Source organism: Lonchura striata, chromosome 1A, assembly GCF_050655825.1.
Source record: "Lonchura striata isolate lonStrDom1 chromosome 1A, ASM5065582v1, whole genome shotgun sequence".
In the NCBI taxonomy this organism is placed as follows: Eukaryota; Metazoa; Chordata; class Aves; order Passeriformes; family Estrildidae; genus Lonchura; species Lonchura striata.
Window position 1 is genome coordinate 72,803,512 of NC_140741.1, and position 17,314 is coordinate 72,820,825.

Below are 17,314 nucleotides of genomic sequence, written 5' to 3' on the forward strand. Positions count from 1 at the left end.
GAGCAGCTGTAATTGTAACATCTAATATATGAAGTTTTTGCAAGCCACTTCTAGATGTCAGCCCATGTGGTGTGAACTGGGGGAAGGCATTGGCCAGGAAAAGAGGAGGACAGTTCACCAGTGGGGTTTTTTTAAGTAAAAGTTGATTTCCATATTCAATACACATATTATCATTGCCTCCCCATTGTACAATCTGAGGAAAATCAGCCCAAAATGCATTTAGCTTTGCCTGAAATTTCTAAAAATATGCAGTCTAGCTGCGCTTTGTCCCGAAAAAAAAATAGCTTCCTAAAATAAAAACATTTAATATTTTTTTTCTGTTTTTCAACTACTAAAATATTTCTGTTTCATGGATTTGGCTTCTTTTTGTTTCATTTTTGGTCTGGTGATTTTTTTTTGTTTTTAATTCAAAAACTTCAGGTAAATCTTTCTCTAGCCTTGAGAAAATTAGTCTCTCTCCAAGATTCTGCTGGACACTGATAGGGAAAACCACTTCCACTTGCAAGACATGGACTGATAGTGCCTCAGTTTACCAGTGAGTGATGGACTCTGTCTGCTCTGAGTGTGAGTGAAGGTCTTGGGATCTCAAAGCTCAAGTGGAAGCCAAGTCTGCACATTTATCACTGCAAATGTGTTTTATTTATGTGTATAAATGTATTTCTGCGCTTTGTACCAAGCAGATGGGCACACCACGCTGAGCATCCCAAATGAGCAGCTCCACACGCAGCTGGAAATGCTGACAGTGCAAGGATGAGAACAAGGAATAAACAGTGAGAGCAGGGGCTGGACTGGATGATTGGGCAGCTGTAAGAAATGCTGCCATCTCCAGAAGATAGGCTGATATTGCACAGAGCAAGGGGAAAAGTCTTTAAATCTTTAAAGTCTTTAAATCTTTAAAGTCTTTAAATTAAAGCTTGCAAAGCTGCAAATTCCAGTGCAGGTAAATCATGGAATCACAGAATAATGAGGTTGGAAGAGACCTCTAAGATCATCAAGTCCAACCTATGCCCCAACACCACAACTAGTCTATAGCACCAATGCCACATCTGGTCTTTCTTAAACATATCCAGAAATGGTGATTCCACCACCTCCCTAGGAAGGCAATTCCAGTATTTTATTATTCTTTCAGTGAAATTTTTTTCCTAATATCCAACCTAAACCTTCCCTGACATACCTTGAGGCTGTGTCCTCTTGTTCTGTCAGTGCTGCCTGGTGGAAGAGACCGACCCCAGCTGTGCACAGCCTCCCTTCAGGAAGCTGTAGAGGACAATAAGGTCACCTCTGAGCCTCCTCTTCTCCAGGCTGAACAACCCCAACTCCCTGTAGCCACCTCCTAGGAAGGAGTAACCCTGTGCTAACTGTTCCTTGTGACAGTGGACACAGTGAGGACTGCACTTCCCTCTTTCCCACTGGATGGGATGCTCCGATGGGATTGCAGCACTGAGCGCTGTGGTGGAAAAGGCTTGAGAGGCTTTTGGCTGCCAACTATGCCATGAAATAAAACAGATCCAAGGTGTGGATCGGCACCCAGACTGTGCTGAGCTGCATGAAAAGGTGAGACCAGAAGCAGCTGCAGGGATTGCATCATGTCCAGTTTTTCTCTTGGCCAGGGACAGCCTAGCTCAGTGGGAATGCAGCAGGATTAGGTCACTTGATCTGGAGCCTTCTCCACGTGGAGACATTTGTTAGGGTAACTGATCTAAACCCAGGTAAAGCCACACTGTCCTGCAGTATTAATTATTCTGACATTCACCCTTCTGGAAGCCCTGGGAAGAAGAATTTTTGCTCCTCAGTAAATGGTGATAAATTGTGTATCTGTATGTATGCAAGCGCTTTCAAAATGCAAAGAAAACAAAATCTGAAAATCTCTGCAATAAAGTGCTCTGGAGGGCTTCCAGCTGGTTAAAGGATTTTAAGAGCCTGTTAAAGGATGTACCTTCAAAAGATCAATTTAAATGCTGCCTGCTTTATACTCGTTGTTTATAAAGTTGAAAGCATCTCTGATAGTGACTATTCATTCTCACAGCAGTCGCAGCAGAGCAGGAGCAGGTTGGTTTAACTCCATCCCTGCCATGTCCTGGAGAGGCAGAGGGAGCAGGTGGCTCTGTGGGGAGCAGCTCAGCTCAGCACAGGCACTGAGGGATCGAAAGGGCAGGAGACTGAGTTCCTGCAGTTATCCAGGCTTTCAGCACCCGGCTGGGAACTGTAATTTTGTGTGCAGGAGCTGTGTTATTTTGTGCAGGACACTGCTGCCATGTCTGTGTGCTGTACAGCCTCATGTTGTAGGGCTCTGTCTGCTGCAGGAGCAGCACTTCACCCTCCCACAGAAGGGTTTGTCCTGTTCCTGGTGCTGCAATGGAGAAAACCCCTGGGAGATGGCCTAGAAGTAGGGAATGGCTGATACATGGATGTTCTTAAGACAACTGGTGTTAAATACATCAGGAAATGTTTGGACAATGCTCCCAAGCACACGGTGTGATTCTCAGGGTTGTCCTGTGCAGGGCCAGGAGCTGGACTTTGATGATCCTTGTTGGTCCCTTCCAACTCAGAATTTCTATGATTTTATAACTATCCTGGTGCAGTGTCCATCCTTGAGTGCAGGAAGGGCCTTTACAATTTTCCTTGAACTTTGTGGTCACAAACGATGGCCCTGAGGTCTGCCATGAGACCAAACTTCTTCACTTGTGTGAGTCCAGAACCATGACCAAAAGTCTGGCTTGAGCATTTGCTACCCAGGGATGCTCCCACAGTTGGTCAGCAAGTTTTCTGTCACCTGCCTGCAGGGCAGAGGGGCAGGGCATTCTTTCCAAGCCTGCTGCAGAGCTGTGTGGGTCTCACCACTGAGGAACAACATTCCTGCTTGTTTGCTCAACATCCACAGGCAGGACCCCTGCAGGGGATAAGGGCATGGCAGAGCCTTGAGCATCAGAGAATGGTTTGGGTTAGAAAAGACCTTTAAAGGTCATCTAGTCCAGCTGTTCTGCAGTGAGCAGGGACATTTTCAACCAGATAAAACCTCCAAGTGCTGACAGGCTCCAGCAGCAGGCAGGAGCCATCAGCTGCCTTTCCCAGGACAAGAGGAAGCGAAGCTGGAGCCTGTGTGCAAGAACATCCTCTGTGCCACTCTGACCCTTTGACCTCCAGCACTCCCTTGAATTTTCGGTGCTTTCAAGAATGGGGTTTGCTACTTCCCATATTTCATGTCTTCTGTGGCTCTGTAGATCTCGGGGTAGGAAGCTGACTCCAGTGAGTTGTTGCACTTTGCCTTTCTTGGTTACACCTCAGCACTCATAGTGACGTAGAGCTGATGTCAACCAGTTCTCCTCCACAAGCTATGCCAGGCATTGGCACTTCTTAAGAAGCAAGGGGAACTTCCAAGCCCCAGAGCAGCAAAGTCAGAGTGATCCTGTCTGTCTTTTCAATAGGGTTTATGTACCACTCTATAGCACCTGATATAAACCTCAATACTAAACATTCCAAAGTAAATTTGTATTCTCCAGCTCCATAGCTTAAGGCAGTTAAGCAACAGCGTTTGTATATGTGGATGTAAATTAATCTGAGGGGTTGTCCACCTTTTCTTCCCTCAAGGATGCTGCAAGCATCCCCAGTTTCAAGTCAGAGTCCCTGGGTTCAGTTAAGCAGGTACATTAGATGGTTGCTCAAGTCCATGAACAAGCAGAGTGTGACTGCTCATTCTACTGGATTATTTACAGTTAGAGATGTGTGATGAGGTGTAGCCAAAATCAGTGGGCTTTACAGGGGAACTGAGGGGTTTTCTCCTTCCCAGCCCACTAAAGCTGAGTCTGGCCCATTTCAAGACCCCTGAGGTTTCTTCAGTCCCAGCAGGACACACGTGGTTGCTGGTGTGTTGTTGGCTAAACCCCATCACCTCCCTGTGTACCTTCCCAAAGAGCATCTGTTCAAGTACTTTCCTGAATGGGCTCCTGAGCTCACGTTGCTTCCAAGATTTATACATTTCTTCTCTAAATTTCCCACCTTCCTTTGGCCTTTTTACTTGCTGGAACTCATTTACATGCACAGCCCCCTGCAGATGCAAGAAACACTGAAAACCTGCACCCATTTAGTTTAGTGATGGAATTTGTATTCTTTCCCCAGGAGGCCAGATCTGGCTTTGAGCTTGTTGGATGACAGGTGGGGTTTCCAGTGAGTCCATTTAAATAAGAGTGCTGTAATTAAGAGGATCTGGCTAAAGAAATTGCACAAATTAGAGCAGACAGCTGTTGTTTGAAAGGAACAAGCACTTTTGTGGTTTTTTAACATAGCCAGCTCTTGGCTTCCTGCCAGAGAAACTTACATGAGATCTTACGGATAAAAATCTTCAACTGTTAAAAATATAAGTGAAAATAACTCTATTTCCCCCCCAGAAAAAAATGTAATGGGCAATAGGCAACAAAAGGAAGATACTCAAACTTTATAGCATAGCCTAGAGATGACTGACTTCAGGTGTGTACAGAACAGAGAGGGGCTTTTGAGGGGAAAAAATTCCACATCCACTTTGTTTTATTCCTGCTTTTATGCACAAAAGGTGAGATTCCCAAAACAGAAGTTTAAACTGGGACCATAGCTCAGTGTGCAGATCCTTTTCCTTCATAAAAATGTGTCCTTTCTGCTTTCTAGAGACAATTCAGTGTGGAAGGGATCAACCCAAACCAGCTTCTGCAGGGTTCTGGTGATGAGTTTTGGCTGATGAGGCTGTGACAGGATCAGTGTTGTGTACATGAGCAACCTGGTCTAGTGGGAGGCATCCCTGCCCATGGCAGGGAGTTGGAAATTTAGGGGTCTTTAAGGTCTCTTCCAACCCAAACCATTCAGTGATTCCATGATTCTGCATCAAGGATTGGAAGAGAAACCTCAGTGATCAGTTCTGCTCATTATACATAAAGAGATTCCATCATTTCTATGTACCAGGAGGAGAGTTTTTCACTGCCTTGGTTAAACAATTGATGGTTCATGAAACTGGAGACCAGAACTTGACTTTTTCCAGGCTTCTCTCTGTATCTAGAAAAATTATTAATTCATTGCTTTCCCCACTAGCAAATTACATAGAGAAGCTTTCAGGCTTAAAATCAAGTGTGTGCTTAAAACAAATTGCTGTGTCTGGTTGGTGTCTCTGATAACTTGAAAAAGTCAGACCCAGGTGCCTCCACAGAAGCTCTGCAGGAATGCAGGTGACACCAGCTTGAAGTCACACCTCTGGATGGGTCCTGTACTGGGATGGGGACCAGAGGAGATCTGGGAGTCACTTTTGCCTTTTCCAGTACTCCCCTGAGAAGCCTGTCCATCTGTCCTTCTGCTGTCCATCTGTCCCCTTTCTGTGAGCCTGGAGCTCTGCTGGTAAAAATCCACAGCCCCAGCTGGTTATGACGTGTGGCTTTGCAGTGTTTGTTAGTGGTGTTTATAGAACACAGAGCAGGGAGTGTGAATATGGGCTTAGGGAACCAAAAGGAGAAATGAGGAATGTAAAAAAGAGCTGCTTTCTTTCCAAAACCCTCAGTAATACTCTCCTTCCGCTTTCTGAGCGGTTTGGTTTTTTTTTTTTTTAATAGTTAAACTTTTACCTTGCTTTTCACCACCCCTTATTTATTGTCACCTTGTCTCCTTCTCTAGGAAAACCTCTTTTTTGTGATGGAATACCTCAATGGAGGAGACCTCATGTTCCACATCCAGAGCTGCCATAAGTTCGACCTTCCCAGAGCAACGTAAGACATTTATCATTGTATTTTTCATTGCCTTTGGGCCTGACTTGATTTTATTCCCAGCTCTGCTACTGCCTTGTAGAGGGAATCTTGGGCAGATTATTTTACCTCTCTTCACCTTGCCCAGCTGAAAAGTGGGGAGGATGCTTGTGCTGGAAGCCAAGTCCCCTCTCTATCCCAGCTGTCTCCAAACTCAACAAAACCATACAGGCCATCCTCCCAGCTCAGTGAAGGACTGGAGTGAGTCACTCCCCATCCTCTTTTCCCTCCCACAGAAGAATTTTAGACTCCATCCACACAGTTGGTTTCACTCAGACGTGACCTTGCTTCTTTACAACACTCTGTAGCCAAGCTGCAGGACCTGCTTGAGCTGAGGTTCCCAGCCCAGTGGTCAGAAGTGAAGCTGTTGTTTGTTAGAAGTAATGGGATTTTCTCTTTTTTCCCCTTAAAGTTCAAGGGGGTGGGGTGAAAACCTATCAAAAGCACAAAAGGTAAATTTAAACAAAGAATTAATATACCAGCAGAGAATTAAAAATGTATTTAGCTTTGATTAAAGTAAATGGAAGAATTAGAATAAATGAAAGGTGCTTTTGATCCTTCTGCAAGCAAAAGGTATTTTGAAAGTCAATATTGAAACCACTATAGGAATCACTTTTATTAAATAATTTAATAACTACAACCCCACACTGTCTTTTAAATAAGCATCTGATGATATTTTTTAAATGCATTTGAATGTCCAGAATTAAGGGCCAATGCGTTGAAGACTGAAGGAGCAGATCTGTGCCACACTGGAGGGGAATATGATCCTCTGGTTTCATTCCCTTCTGGGACAGCACTTTTCATTCTTCACACTGATGCTGCTTCTGCAGCAGGATGTGGTGGTGTCCTTTGGGTAAAAATATGCTGAGAACAACAACTTCAGGCTCAAAAAAACTCCAGAGAAAGGCCACCAGCCTGCTGGATAGCCCATATTATGGATAAGCTTTCAAAATCAGAAAGAAATTTCTTCACTGCAAGTGTGGTCATTCATTGGAACAGGCTGCCCAGGGAAGTGGTGGAATCACTGTCCCTGGAAGTGTTCAAGAAGTGTGGATGTGGCACGTGAGGACATGGTTTAGTGGTGGTTTTGGCAGTGCTGGGTTAATGTTTGGACTTAACCAAGCACTTTGGCAGTGCTTGGTTAATGCTAGAGGGGTTTTCTAGTAAAAATAATTCCAGAATTCCAGAATTCTTTTAATAGAAAGTCATAAAACAGGGCAGGGAAGAGGGCAGGGAGTCTGTCTGTGCTCCCCATCTCAGATTCTTCCCTACTTTTGGGAATCTCACATCACCCATCAGTAAAACACAGTCACCACAAGCCTTCTGGAGACACTCCAAACCTGGGAACCTAATGAAATTTTGGCTTTTGTGGGGACAAGGTTTCCATCTTTTTGGTTCTAGTTGAAAAAATCTTCGGGAAGCTCCTGTTCTGACTTGTGCCTTCCGTTATTCAGGTTTTATGCTGCTGAAATAATTTGTGGGCTCCAGTTCCTTCATTCCAAGGGCATAATATACAGGTAACTTAACTCTTGAATGTAATTAATCTGCTAAATGCTAAACCTTTTCTGCTTTTCCCTGCAAGCATCAATGACAGCAGAGAGGCTGTTTCTTGGCTGTACTTACTGGTACTGCAAATCTCTGCAGATTTCCCTTTTTACATAGTTTGGGTGTTTTATTTTGAAGAAAGAGTGTAGAAAAGGCAGTTTTGATCCTTCTGTCAGAACCCAGTTCTGTTTCAGTTAGCATTAAAACAAACCCCTGGATGCATTTGCACAGAGCCATTCACACAGCACACAGTGTAGACACCTTGCTTAAGCTTTCAACATATCAAGGTATATTAAGGTCAAGTCAGACACAAGAAATTTGTTACATCTGCTGTGCTGGTTACCTTGGGACAGTGGTGACAAGCTCAATTCAAGTAACAAAAGCAGGGAGACAGTGATGTATCTTAATTTTGGATTAATTTTGTGCACAATGGTCAGATGGGATTCATGTCACCATCATGAATCTGAGTTGTTAAGTTCTTCTTGTAGTAAGCAGAGAGCACAGGACATTTTGAGGTTCATCAAACCTGTGTTAAAATGTGTGTGGGAAGTGCCCATTAGGCCACAGTCTGATTTCCCATTGCCAAAAGGAGGAACTGAATTTCTGGGGAGCTCTGATTAAGCTCAGCTTCATGGCAAAATTCAGTTACTACATTGCAGCCTTCTTTAAAAGCAGAAAACAAATAACTTGTCACAAATAAATGAGAAAGCTCCCTACAGCAACGATGTTTGCTGAAACCAAAATGAGCTTATTTCAGTGTTTGTCATGTAGCATGAACATTAGAGCAAATGCTGAAAGTGGATGGCTTGCTCACAATCCATTCTGCCTTTAAAACACGAGCTTTGATTTTTATTAGTACTCATGTGGGAGCCATTTATAGTCTTTATTGACCAGTGATGGTGATTGCATAAACATGAGATCAATATCAGTGGCATTAAGCTAAGATGATCTCTGGGGCCTCTGCAACTTTTCTGACTTTAATTATTGTTCTCCATGAGTGAAGGGAAAAATTTTCTGGTGCCCAAATCACTTGACCATGTCTGCTATTTTTTAGTCAGTCTTCTCAGAAAATCTGATTAAAATATCTGCAGGACATGGTGACTTTATGGCAGGGCTGCTAATGCTGGCATTTTATTTATAATTCACATTTTTAGTTGGAATCACTGTGCCAGTGCTGTGTTGGGACTTGGGACTCATTTCCTCCTGAGAGGAGAGGGGTATTTAGAATCTGGAGCCTTGGGAATTGAGGGAAAATTGGGACATCTGGGCATTGGGTGGCATAGGAAGAAATACTTCATTCCCAGGAGTTGGTGATATTGCTTTGGGTATCAAGCGTTGAGAGAAAAGGTTTAACCAGTCCTACTGTCTTTTCCCTTTTTCACTGAAGACAATGACAATGGGGTCAGCTGAGAACACAGAGTCATCAGTATCTCTGTCAGAGCAAACTAAGCACTTAGGAAAGTGAATAGAAATCTTTTTTGAAACGACATCTCTTGCGATGCCGTAAGAATAATGAATCCAGCTGTTCTGTCTCATGCACCCACGTTTGGAAACATTGGCTTAAATTTGAACGAATGAGCCGAGGTATTTTTTGGCAGAAACTCCAGTCCCTGGAGCCAATGAGTTTGAGACTCATCAAAATAATGAAAGCAAACTGTAGGTGATGGGTTTTGTTTTTTTTTGTTTCGCTTCGATCTACCAGATGAATAAAAGCAGTGCTGGCAGCCTGAGATTGATCTCAAAGTTGTAACTAAAATAAGCAATTCCAGCTGGAAATTGTGACAACATGAGTGTCTGCTGCTTGGAAGGCAAATGTCTCAGTTTTCTCTGTATTTCTCTTTGATTGATGACTCCCATTTTGTCTTGGGCCATATTCTTGCAGCAGCGAACAATTGCCCCGTGACAACAATTTAGTGTGTAAATATTGCAATGTCCCCCACCCTGATGGGGACCTGGCCCAAGCAAGACAAGGAGAGAGAGACTGAAGAATCATCTTCCCTGCAATTGGGGGTCATTATCTAGGAGCATCAAGCATTAGAAATTACCTTTTTTTGAGGAAAATTTCTGAAAAAAACCCACATTGTAAAGCAGTTGTCAGCAGGAGGGTGTCCCTGCAGTAGCCTTGTTGTTAGGCTCTGGTCTGAGATGTGGAAAATCACAGATTCACTGAGTGGTTTGGGTTGGACGGAACCCTAAAGATCACCAGCCCCCTCGCCATAGGCAGGGATGCATCCACAGGATCAGGCTCCATCCAACTTGGCCTCTTGGCCAAAATATGTGTAGGCTGTGAATTAGTGTAAAAAAATTACACCCTCAGGTGTGGGTACAAGCAAATGTTTTTGGGTGTTTTGGGAGTCCTGAGAAGGAGCAGTGATTGATAGCAGTGCAGAAATGTGTGTGCTCACAGACCAGGTGACCCAAATTCTACCCACATCCTCACTTAAGTGCAGCATCACTGATCCAAACATTTTACCTTATTATCTCAAATAAAAACAAAATCTTTAGGTAAGATTTAAGAAAATTAACATAGAAAGCATGCCAGCCTTCCTGTCTGCCTTTTCTATTTTACAAGCTTTTGTCTCCTTTCAAAGTTACTTCCCACTTGAGGACCTCTTTGCTCACCACCAATAGTCATGATTCATCAGCTCATTTGCTTTTATTTCCTTCTCTGTGCATTTCTGGTTTCTTCCTCTCTCTGTGCTCTTTGTTTCCCAGAGTAGCTCAGAGCCTGAAAACTCAGTCAGCAGCCTGGCAGCTGAGAGTGAAAGGCTTTGTAAATCCTGGGGTTCAGATGGTGCAGCCCAGCAGTGGTGGGGGTTCTGCTGATGTCAGGGATTATTCTGACCCTCTGCAGGGCTTGTGGGTCCTTACCTCTTGTGACATTTGTAGAAGGAGATCTGGCAGCAGCTTCAGAGAGAATATTGAGATTCCCAGTGAGGATTCTGCTCTCATTCTCCAGGTTGTGTTAGGGCAGGAGCACCAGCTGGCAAAAAGCCCTTCTTAGCTTCACTACTATGCATCCTTGAAGGAAACAGCTTCTAAAAGCTGTTTTGGGTGATATGATCCCTGGAAGTGTTCAAGGCCAAGCTGGATGTGGCTTGGAGCAACCTGGCCTAGTGGGAGGTGTCCCTGCCCAGGGCAGGGGATTGGAACTGGGTGATCTTTAAGGTCCCTCCCAAGTCAAACCATTCTGTAATTCCATGATTCTGTGTCTTCTCCAGCAGATAAATCAGTGCTGCAACAAGAGAAATGTGGAAGAGGGATGCTGAGGCCCAAGAGAGCAGTTCCTCATTTATCCCTCAGCCTTCCTTTGTATTTCCAGCATGTAGGCCCTACAGAGAACAAGTGTAATAAATATAACCTGCTAAAATAACTTGGTGTGCTTTACACTTTGAAGAACGGGATTTTCTTCTCTTCCTCCACAGAGACTTGAAGCTGGACAATGTCCTCCTGGACAATGAGGGGCACATCAAAATTGCTGACTTTGGGATGTGCAAGGAGAACATGTTTGGAGATGCAAAGACAAGCACTTTCTGTGGGACTCCTGACTATATTGCCCCTGAGGTAGGAAAATATTAAATATATAATACCAGTTTAACTCAGTCTAGGTTTTAGTTTTTGAGTTCAAAACGGGAAAGACACAAAGTAGTAAAACTCATCTTCATGTAGTAACATGAATTTGGAATTTTTCAAGAACAAATAATGCCCCTGTGTGGGGCACAGGGAGGTTAGCAAGTGCTGTGGGACAGGAAACACATCTCCAGACAAAACTGCTGTGCATTGCTGGAGGTTGCAAAGAGGAATAACCTGGTTTGGAGCAGTTCCAGGCCAGAAACTGGATTTCAGCATGGCTCGGAGTCTGTGTTGCTGTTTGACATTGCTTATTTTGTGGTTAATTAATTTTTTTTGGTGCAAATGGAACTTAGTTTAAACCAAGAAAAGAATTCTTAATGGAAATTATTTTTGAGCCATGGCAGAAGAAACTCCAAGAGGTCCTACAATTGAGTGACAGACAGCCTGAGGAATAGTGACTGTGCCCTTTCCCTTATTTCTTTCAATTTTTAACCAGACATAAACTTGTTCTTTTCTTTTCTTAGAAAATTTACATGTTTTGAACTAGATCCCTACAGAAAAGAGAAAGTTTCCTTAACCTGATGACTTCACACAATGATAGATCTTACTATGGAGAGGCTTTGACTAATTAGGTGGCCAAAGAAAGCATTTTTTAGCTCAGAGAAAAACATACAAGTCATCCATGCCTCATGTCTGACATCAGTCTGAAATCCATTTATTTACCTTTCAAGATTCCATTTTGTAATTTTAGTGTTTTCATGATGGATATTGGTATTTTCCAAAGAGTTGTCAAAGCCTTTAGGGTTTTTTTCCCCCTCTACTGTAATTCCTTGGTCCTTCACTGTGCACTAAGGGCTCAAGTCTGGCTGAGGTTACACCGCTGCAGGCTCAAGGATCTCTTCAAATCAATTGGATTTCTATTGCCTAAGAATGGGTGTAAGTGCTCTGCAATCAAGCTGCAATTGTCTTTTATTCCACTTCTGTATGCCTTAATATAAGGGTAAATAAAAAGCTATATTTTGCTCCTAAAAAAAATATAGCCAAGTTTTGACCCATTTTCTGTGATTTTATTTTATAGAAAAGAGAAAAACTGAAATAGCTCAGAGTTTTATTTCTACACCATGTTTATTTTAGGGATTCAACGAGTGCATATAAAACATTTTATCTCTAAATTGAAAGCACTTCTGGAGTTTATGGATCATCTCTCCTGCCACAGGCAGGAGCACTGGACTCTGTCAGTATTTCACTGCAGCTGCTGCCACTGTAATTTGTTACAGACCCACCACCTTAGCCACAGCCATGCAAATAAGGGAGGTTTGGGTCAGTAAACAAGCAATTATTTTTTCATTTCAAAAAATACCTGACAAGTAAAAAACAGCCTGAAATGAAATTACTGAGTTTATTTTTGTCCCAGAGAATTTAAAACAAAATAAACCTTTATTTTCTGACTGCCATAAAAGCACTTCAATTTCAATTTTGAGATACTTTAGACTTTTAAAGATAAAGCCTTATAAAAATAATTTCTTTTTTCAGAAGGAAAGGTTGGGATGATTTTGTTTGTAAGTGATCCAGAAAAAATATATTAAGGGGTCTTGCTGATTTTTTTTTCTTTTGGCTCTGAGTGGAACTCATTCTATATATTACAACATATATTCAAATATCTTTTTTGTACTTTTGGCATCTCTTCTTCTGGAGAGGGATGTAGTATAGAGCATCTCATTGCAATGAAAATGTGGGCTCAAGAGTAAAGATTGTGCCTCAAAATTAAATTTTTCCCTCTAAAATTCTGATAAGAATCCTATACACCACAGTCATCATGTGAACCTTTAGGTATCTCCAATGTAAAAATCTATGTATGAGCAAGTTTTTGAGGCTCCTTGAGAACCAAAGGAGACAAACAGGTGTTGTGTTTTACAAGCAGGTTGATATTTATTGGGATGTTTAAAACTGGGCAAATTCCCTTCCTTGGCTATAAAAGGAGATAGTGATAAGTGGTTCAGCTCTAGATATCTCCACAACAGACATCTAAAGGCAGGTGAGATTAATTTTGCCTCTCCAGAAAGGAAGTTTGAGAACTTGGTGATGGTCCTTTAGGCCCTGGTGAGGTCGTCATTCCAGCTGGATGTCACTTTATAGGTGACACTGAAAGGTACAAACCAAGGGACTGACTGAGGACAAATTTCCATTCCTCCATCTAAAACCCAGTTGGTCTCAAGAGGACACATCAGCAACCCATTTCATGTTTTTCCTGGGGAAGATTTTCCTGAGGTAAAGACATTTTAAGTGACTGATAGTCCTAAACTACCTTGATGCTGCCACATTTGGAATTTTAAAACTCAGCTTGTATCACTGGAGTCAATCCCAAGATGCTGATATCTGACCATTTGTCTTCTTGGACTTCACAAGCCTGATCTGAACCCTTGGAGAGCAGGCTAAACATGACTTGTCTCATCTCTTATAGTTGAGATCTCTGGTAGCCAAGGATTTGTTCAAGTCACGTAAGAATTACATGCAGCCTGTTTTCTGTAGTGCCAGGGACTGTTTTGGCACCCAGGTGTGGCTGTGCCTCGTTGCTCCAGGAGCCACATGCCCTGCCCCACTGGCAGATTTCTGGCTCCTGCTGCAGGCAGGGGGAAGCACCTCTGATAGAACCAGCTGTTGCAAGGCCACAGTCTGGCCACCCTCCTGAAGTTGAAAAACTCATATCAGACATTTTACTCCTGCCTTTGTGGCTTCTTTCTGGGCAGATATTGCTGGGGCAGAAGTACAACACCTCTGTTGACTGGTGGTCCTTTGGTGTCCTCCTGTATGAGATGCTCATTGGGCAATCCCCTTTCCATGGCCAAGATGAGGAGGAGCTTTTCCAGTCCATCCGTATGGATAACCCCTTCTACCCTCGCTGGTTGGACAAGGATGCAAAGGACATTTTGGTGAAGGTAAGAATCAGCACCTATCAAATCAATGTCTTTCTGCCAGAATTACTGTCTTCAATTTGTTTCTCTTCAGCTGTTGTAGAGAGGAACAGATGTAGTTTAGTCACTGTCTTTCCTGTGAGCATCAAACCACACATCTCCCATAAGGAACTTGTATATCTTCTTTCTCCTGATTCATGATGGTGGCTCCTCACAGACACCAGCAGAGATCAGTTTCTTTGCAGAGCAGTCCTTAAGGTGCAAGGCTTGTTAACTCCTGGAAAAAATACTTCAAACTAAGTGTTACATCAGATTGAGATGCTGAACATCTCTTTTTGGGGCACATGCTGCCATCTTTCTGTCCAAACAGCCATTACTTCTGTCAGGATTAGAGGTAGTAATCATTTTAATACCAATCAGTAAACTTCCTTGTTTAGGAAAAAAAATATTCCAACATTTTCTCCATTATGGCCTCTTCTAATTGCACTGACTATGGATAATTACATGTTCCAACCTGCCTTATGACTGTATTATCATCAGAGAATTTAACCTATGGGATCAACATTCCAGCTTTTTGTAAGAGAACCTGAGAGGAGACTGGGAGCGAGAGGGAACATCCGCCAGCACGCCTTTTTCCAGGAAATCAACTGGGAAGCTTTAGAAGAGAGAAGAATGGAGCCTCCTTTCAAACCAAGAGTGGTAAGGATGGATCTTCTTTCAGTTCCACCCATCTCAGGTCTTCTAAACTGTGCATTTCTACTGGGTGCCTGACCTGATCCTCACAATATTGCTTCGTGGTGGCTGCAAGCCCAGGTCTGGCACACCCACACCTGAGAAATCATAAATTACTCATTGTTTCCTCAGTTACTGCAGCAGGGTAACACCTTCCCTTCAGCACAGAACTGCAGCCCATTCTGAAGGCATTATCTTTCATTGCACTGCAGAAGATAAAACAGTTCAGAAACCAATTGTTTGGCTACATCAGAATAATTATTAAAGCCCTGTTAATATTATTATTATTATTATTATTATTAATAATAATAATAATAATAATAATAATAATAATAATAATAATAGTAGTAGTAGAACTTAACTGTTACACAATTGGTGACTTCAGTCTGCCACGTTACAATGCTGTAACCTCCCTGTCTGGCAGATTTCCTGGATCACAGGCTCAGCGCCTCCTTTATAATATTTATATTTACTGGCTCCCAACTGAAGGTTGAACTGAACCCATAGGAAGCAGCCTGATAGGATCAGTACCATGGTAATAAAGATCTGATTAGTGGTTTGACATAATTTTTTTTTCCTTTTCTTGAAGAAATCTCCAAGTGACTGTAGCAACTTCGACAAGGAATTCCTAAATGAAAAACCCAGACTGTCCTGTGCTGACAGAGCACTGATTAACAGCATGGACCAAAATATGTTCAGCAACTTCTCTTTTGTGAACCCTAAAATGGAGAAAATATTTTCCTGAGATCTGCCTTACTGAAGGAATTCTCTGTAATGATTTGAGTAGCACTTTGTCAACTGAAGACTGTGCATGGTTGTTTTTATCAAGAACCCTCCAGAAAGAAAGCACCTCAGTGAAAGTTTGTACCATCCCTGGAGGCTTCTGGCTTTTTCCAGTCCATAGCAGATGCCAGCCCACTCTTCATTGATGATAAAGTTTCTTTGTGGTATCTTTTGGTCTCTCTTCTCTCTCTTCCCAATGTTCTTGAAGTTGAAAACATCTGAAAATGAAGAGATGCCAAAACCTGTTCCCCAGTATTTGTGCACAGAGCCAACAGGTTTCTCTGTAAGGAAAAATAGGTATATTTGAGCTTCTGGTGATGTCAGTGCCCATTTCAGCAACTCTGACCCAGACCTACCTTCTTCTGAAGGAAAAGTGGTTTGCTCAAGGCCTGAGGGTGTCAGGGAAGACTCAGGTTGGATGCTTTGGTAACCTCCACTTGTAGATGTGCAGAACTGCCAAAGTGTGCACAGCTTTGAAGAAGAAATTTACTCCCTACTCCCTTTAAAAATGCTGTTCACAGGTGTTAGGACTCAGTTTTTCTTGATGGGACAGAGACTTTTTTCAGGTGCCCATTCCACCCTCGGCACATCTCAATGGATCGTTACCAAAGGGAGTGCCAAGATTGGTACAGAAAACCAGAGGTTTACACTTAGTGCCTGAACGGGAAGGATGGCAAGTTGCAAAATGCTTCAAGAACCCTGTTCTAAAGCTTTAAGTGTGTTCTGACACACCAAACTCAGGACAAGTTCTCAATCAGGCTTTCTGACATTTTAACCTAAAACTACATCAGGAAAATGCAACGTGTTTCCCCAAACCATTGTTTAAACATTGTAAAAGTGGCCTTCCAGTCACAGAATTGGGGTGATTCACTTGAAAGGTACTAACTGGTCTTGCAAAGGCTGATTTACTTTCTGTTTCTCTAAATGATGTCCCAGCTCTTGGGCACAGGTCAGCGAGCTGCACACGATGGTCACAGGGCAGGAGGCACATCAGGTGAGGGTGTGTTTTGCTGTGTGCTCTGTCCCTTTGCAGTCTGTGGGAATGTGGGTGGGTTTAAAAAAAAAATACTTTCTCTGATCCTTTCATCATGGGATTCTTTTAAATAAAGGTGCACTGTTTCTGAGGTTGGAGATTTGTGAAACCACCCAGTTACTGCTTGTCACTGAGATACTCGTGCAAAGCTGGGTCAAAATCGAGTCAGAGCCTAAAAAGAAGATTTTGTAAAAATTTAGGCTTAGGCAGTCACTCAAGCTGGTGTTGGGATCTGTCTGAAGAATGTAAATTTGGAGTTTTGTTGCATCAGCCTCCTGTCCATGGAGAAGAAAAGCTCTAGCAGGTGAGTTATCCCAAAATCAGGTTCCCTTCAAATGTGCCTTCCTGGTTCTGCTGGGCCAGGCTGTCAATTTGGACCTCCCAACAGGATGGATGCAGCCTTGCAGGCAGTGCTGGGATATCACTGGCAGTGACTGCAGGCACAGAATCCAGCAGGAGCAAGGGCTGAAGTGCCTGAAGTCAAGAAGAAGAGCTGAGGAAGGTTTCAGTGCAGTGACTCTGATGAAATCTTTGTTTGTGCTGTATGAAATGCAGGAGGGGGCAGCTGTGCTCGCAGTTTGTGGAGCTGGTCATCGTGTTTAATTAGAATGGTTAACATTAATTTTTTTAAAGGCCAGTGCTGTTTGTACAGTTTAATAAAATGTTGTGTATAATTGGGAAATGGGCATTGAAGTGATTTAATAGGTACAAAGAACAGGGATGCTTAGAAAGCTATTAAAATGGCTCTGTGATGTCTGGGGAACATTCTCCAGGGAATTTTGACCCGTAAATACACAGCAGCAGCAAGCACTTGAACAACTACTACTCCACAGGGCAATATCTAAACCAAGGATTTGCTGCTGTGCAAAGGTACCCAGGAAGAGAGTGAAATGTTCCTTTTTACTACCAGAAGCTGACACAGCTCTGAATGGGGTCTGGTATCACAGAGGGGTTGCAGAGGAGATGTGCAAAAGTTTTTA

The 17,314-nt window shown here is 42.8% G+C and overlaps 1 protein-coding gene across 2 annotated transcripts in view; it reads left to right on the forward strand.

Annotated features, from left to right (window-relative positions):
- PRKCQ (protein kinase C theta) overlaps positions 1-17,016 on the forward strand; it is a 55,319-nt gene extending 38,303 nt beyond the window's left edge. For both annotated transcript variants that reach the window (XM_021530938.3, XM_085569759.1), the window contains 6 exons: positions 5,629-5,720; positions 7,211-7,273; positions 10,727-10,865; positions 13,622-13,810; positions 14,357-14,485; positions 15,108-17,016. In XM_021530938.3, the coding sequence (XP_021386613.2) occupies positions 5,629-5,720; positions 7,211-7,273; positions 10,727-10,865; positions 13,622-13,810; positions 14,357-14,485; positions 15,108-15,263 (768 nt within the window). In that variant the 3' untranslated portion in view covers positions 15,264-17,016. The remainder of the gene's footprint in view (positions 1-5,628; positions 5,721-7,210; positions 7,274-10,726; positions 10,866-13,621; positions 13,811-14,356; positions 14,486-15,107) is intronic.
- Positions 17,017-17,314: the final 298 nt, after the last annotated feature.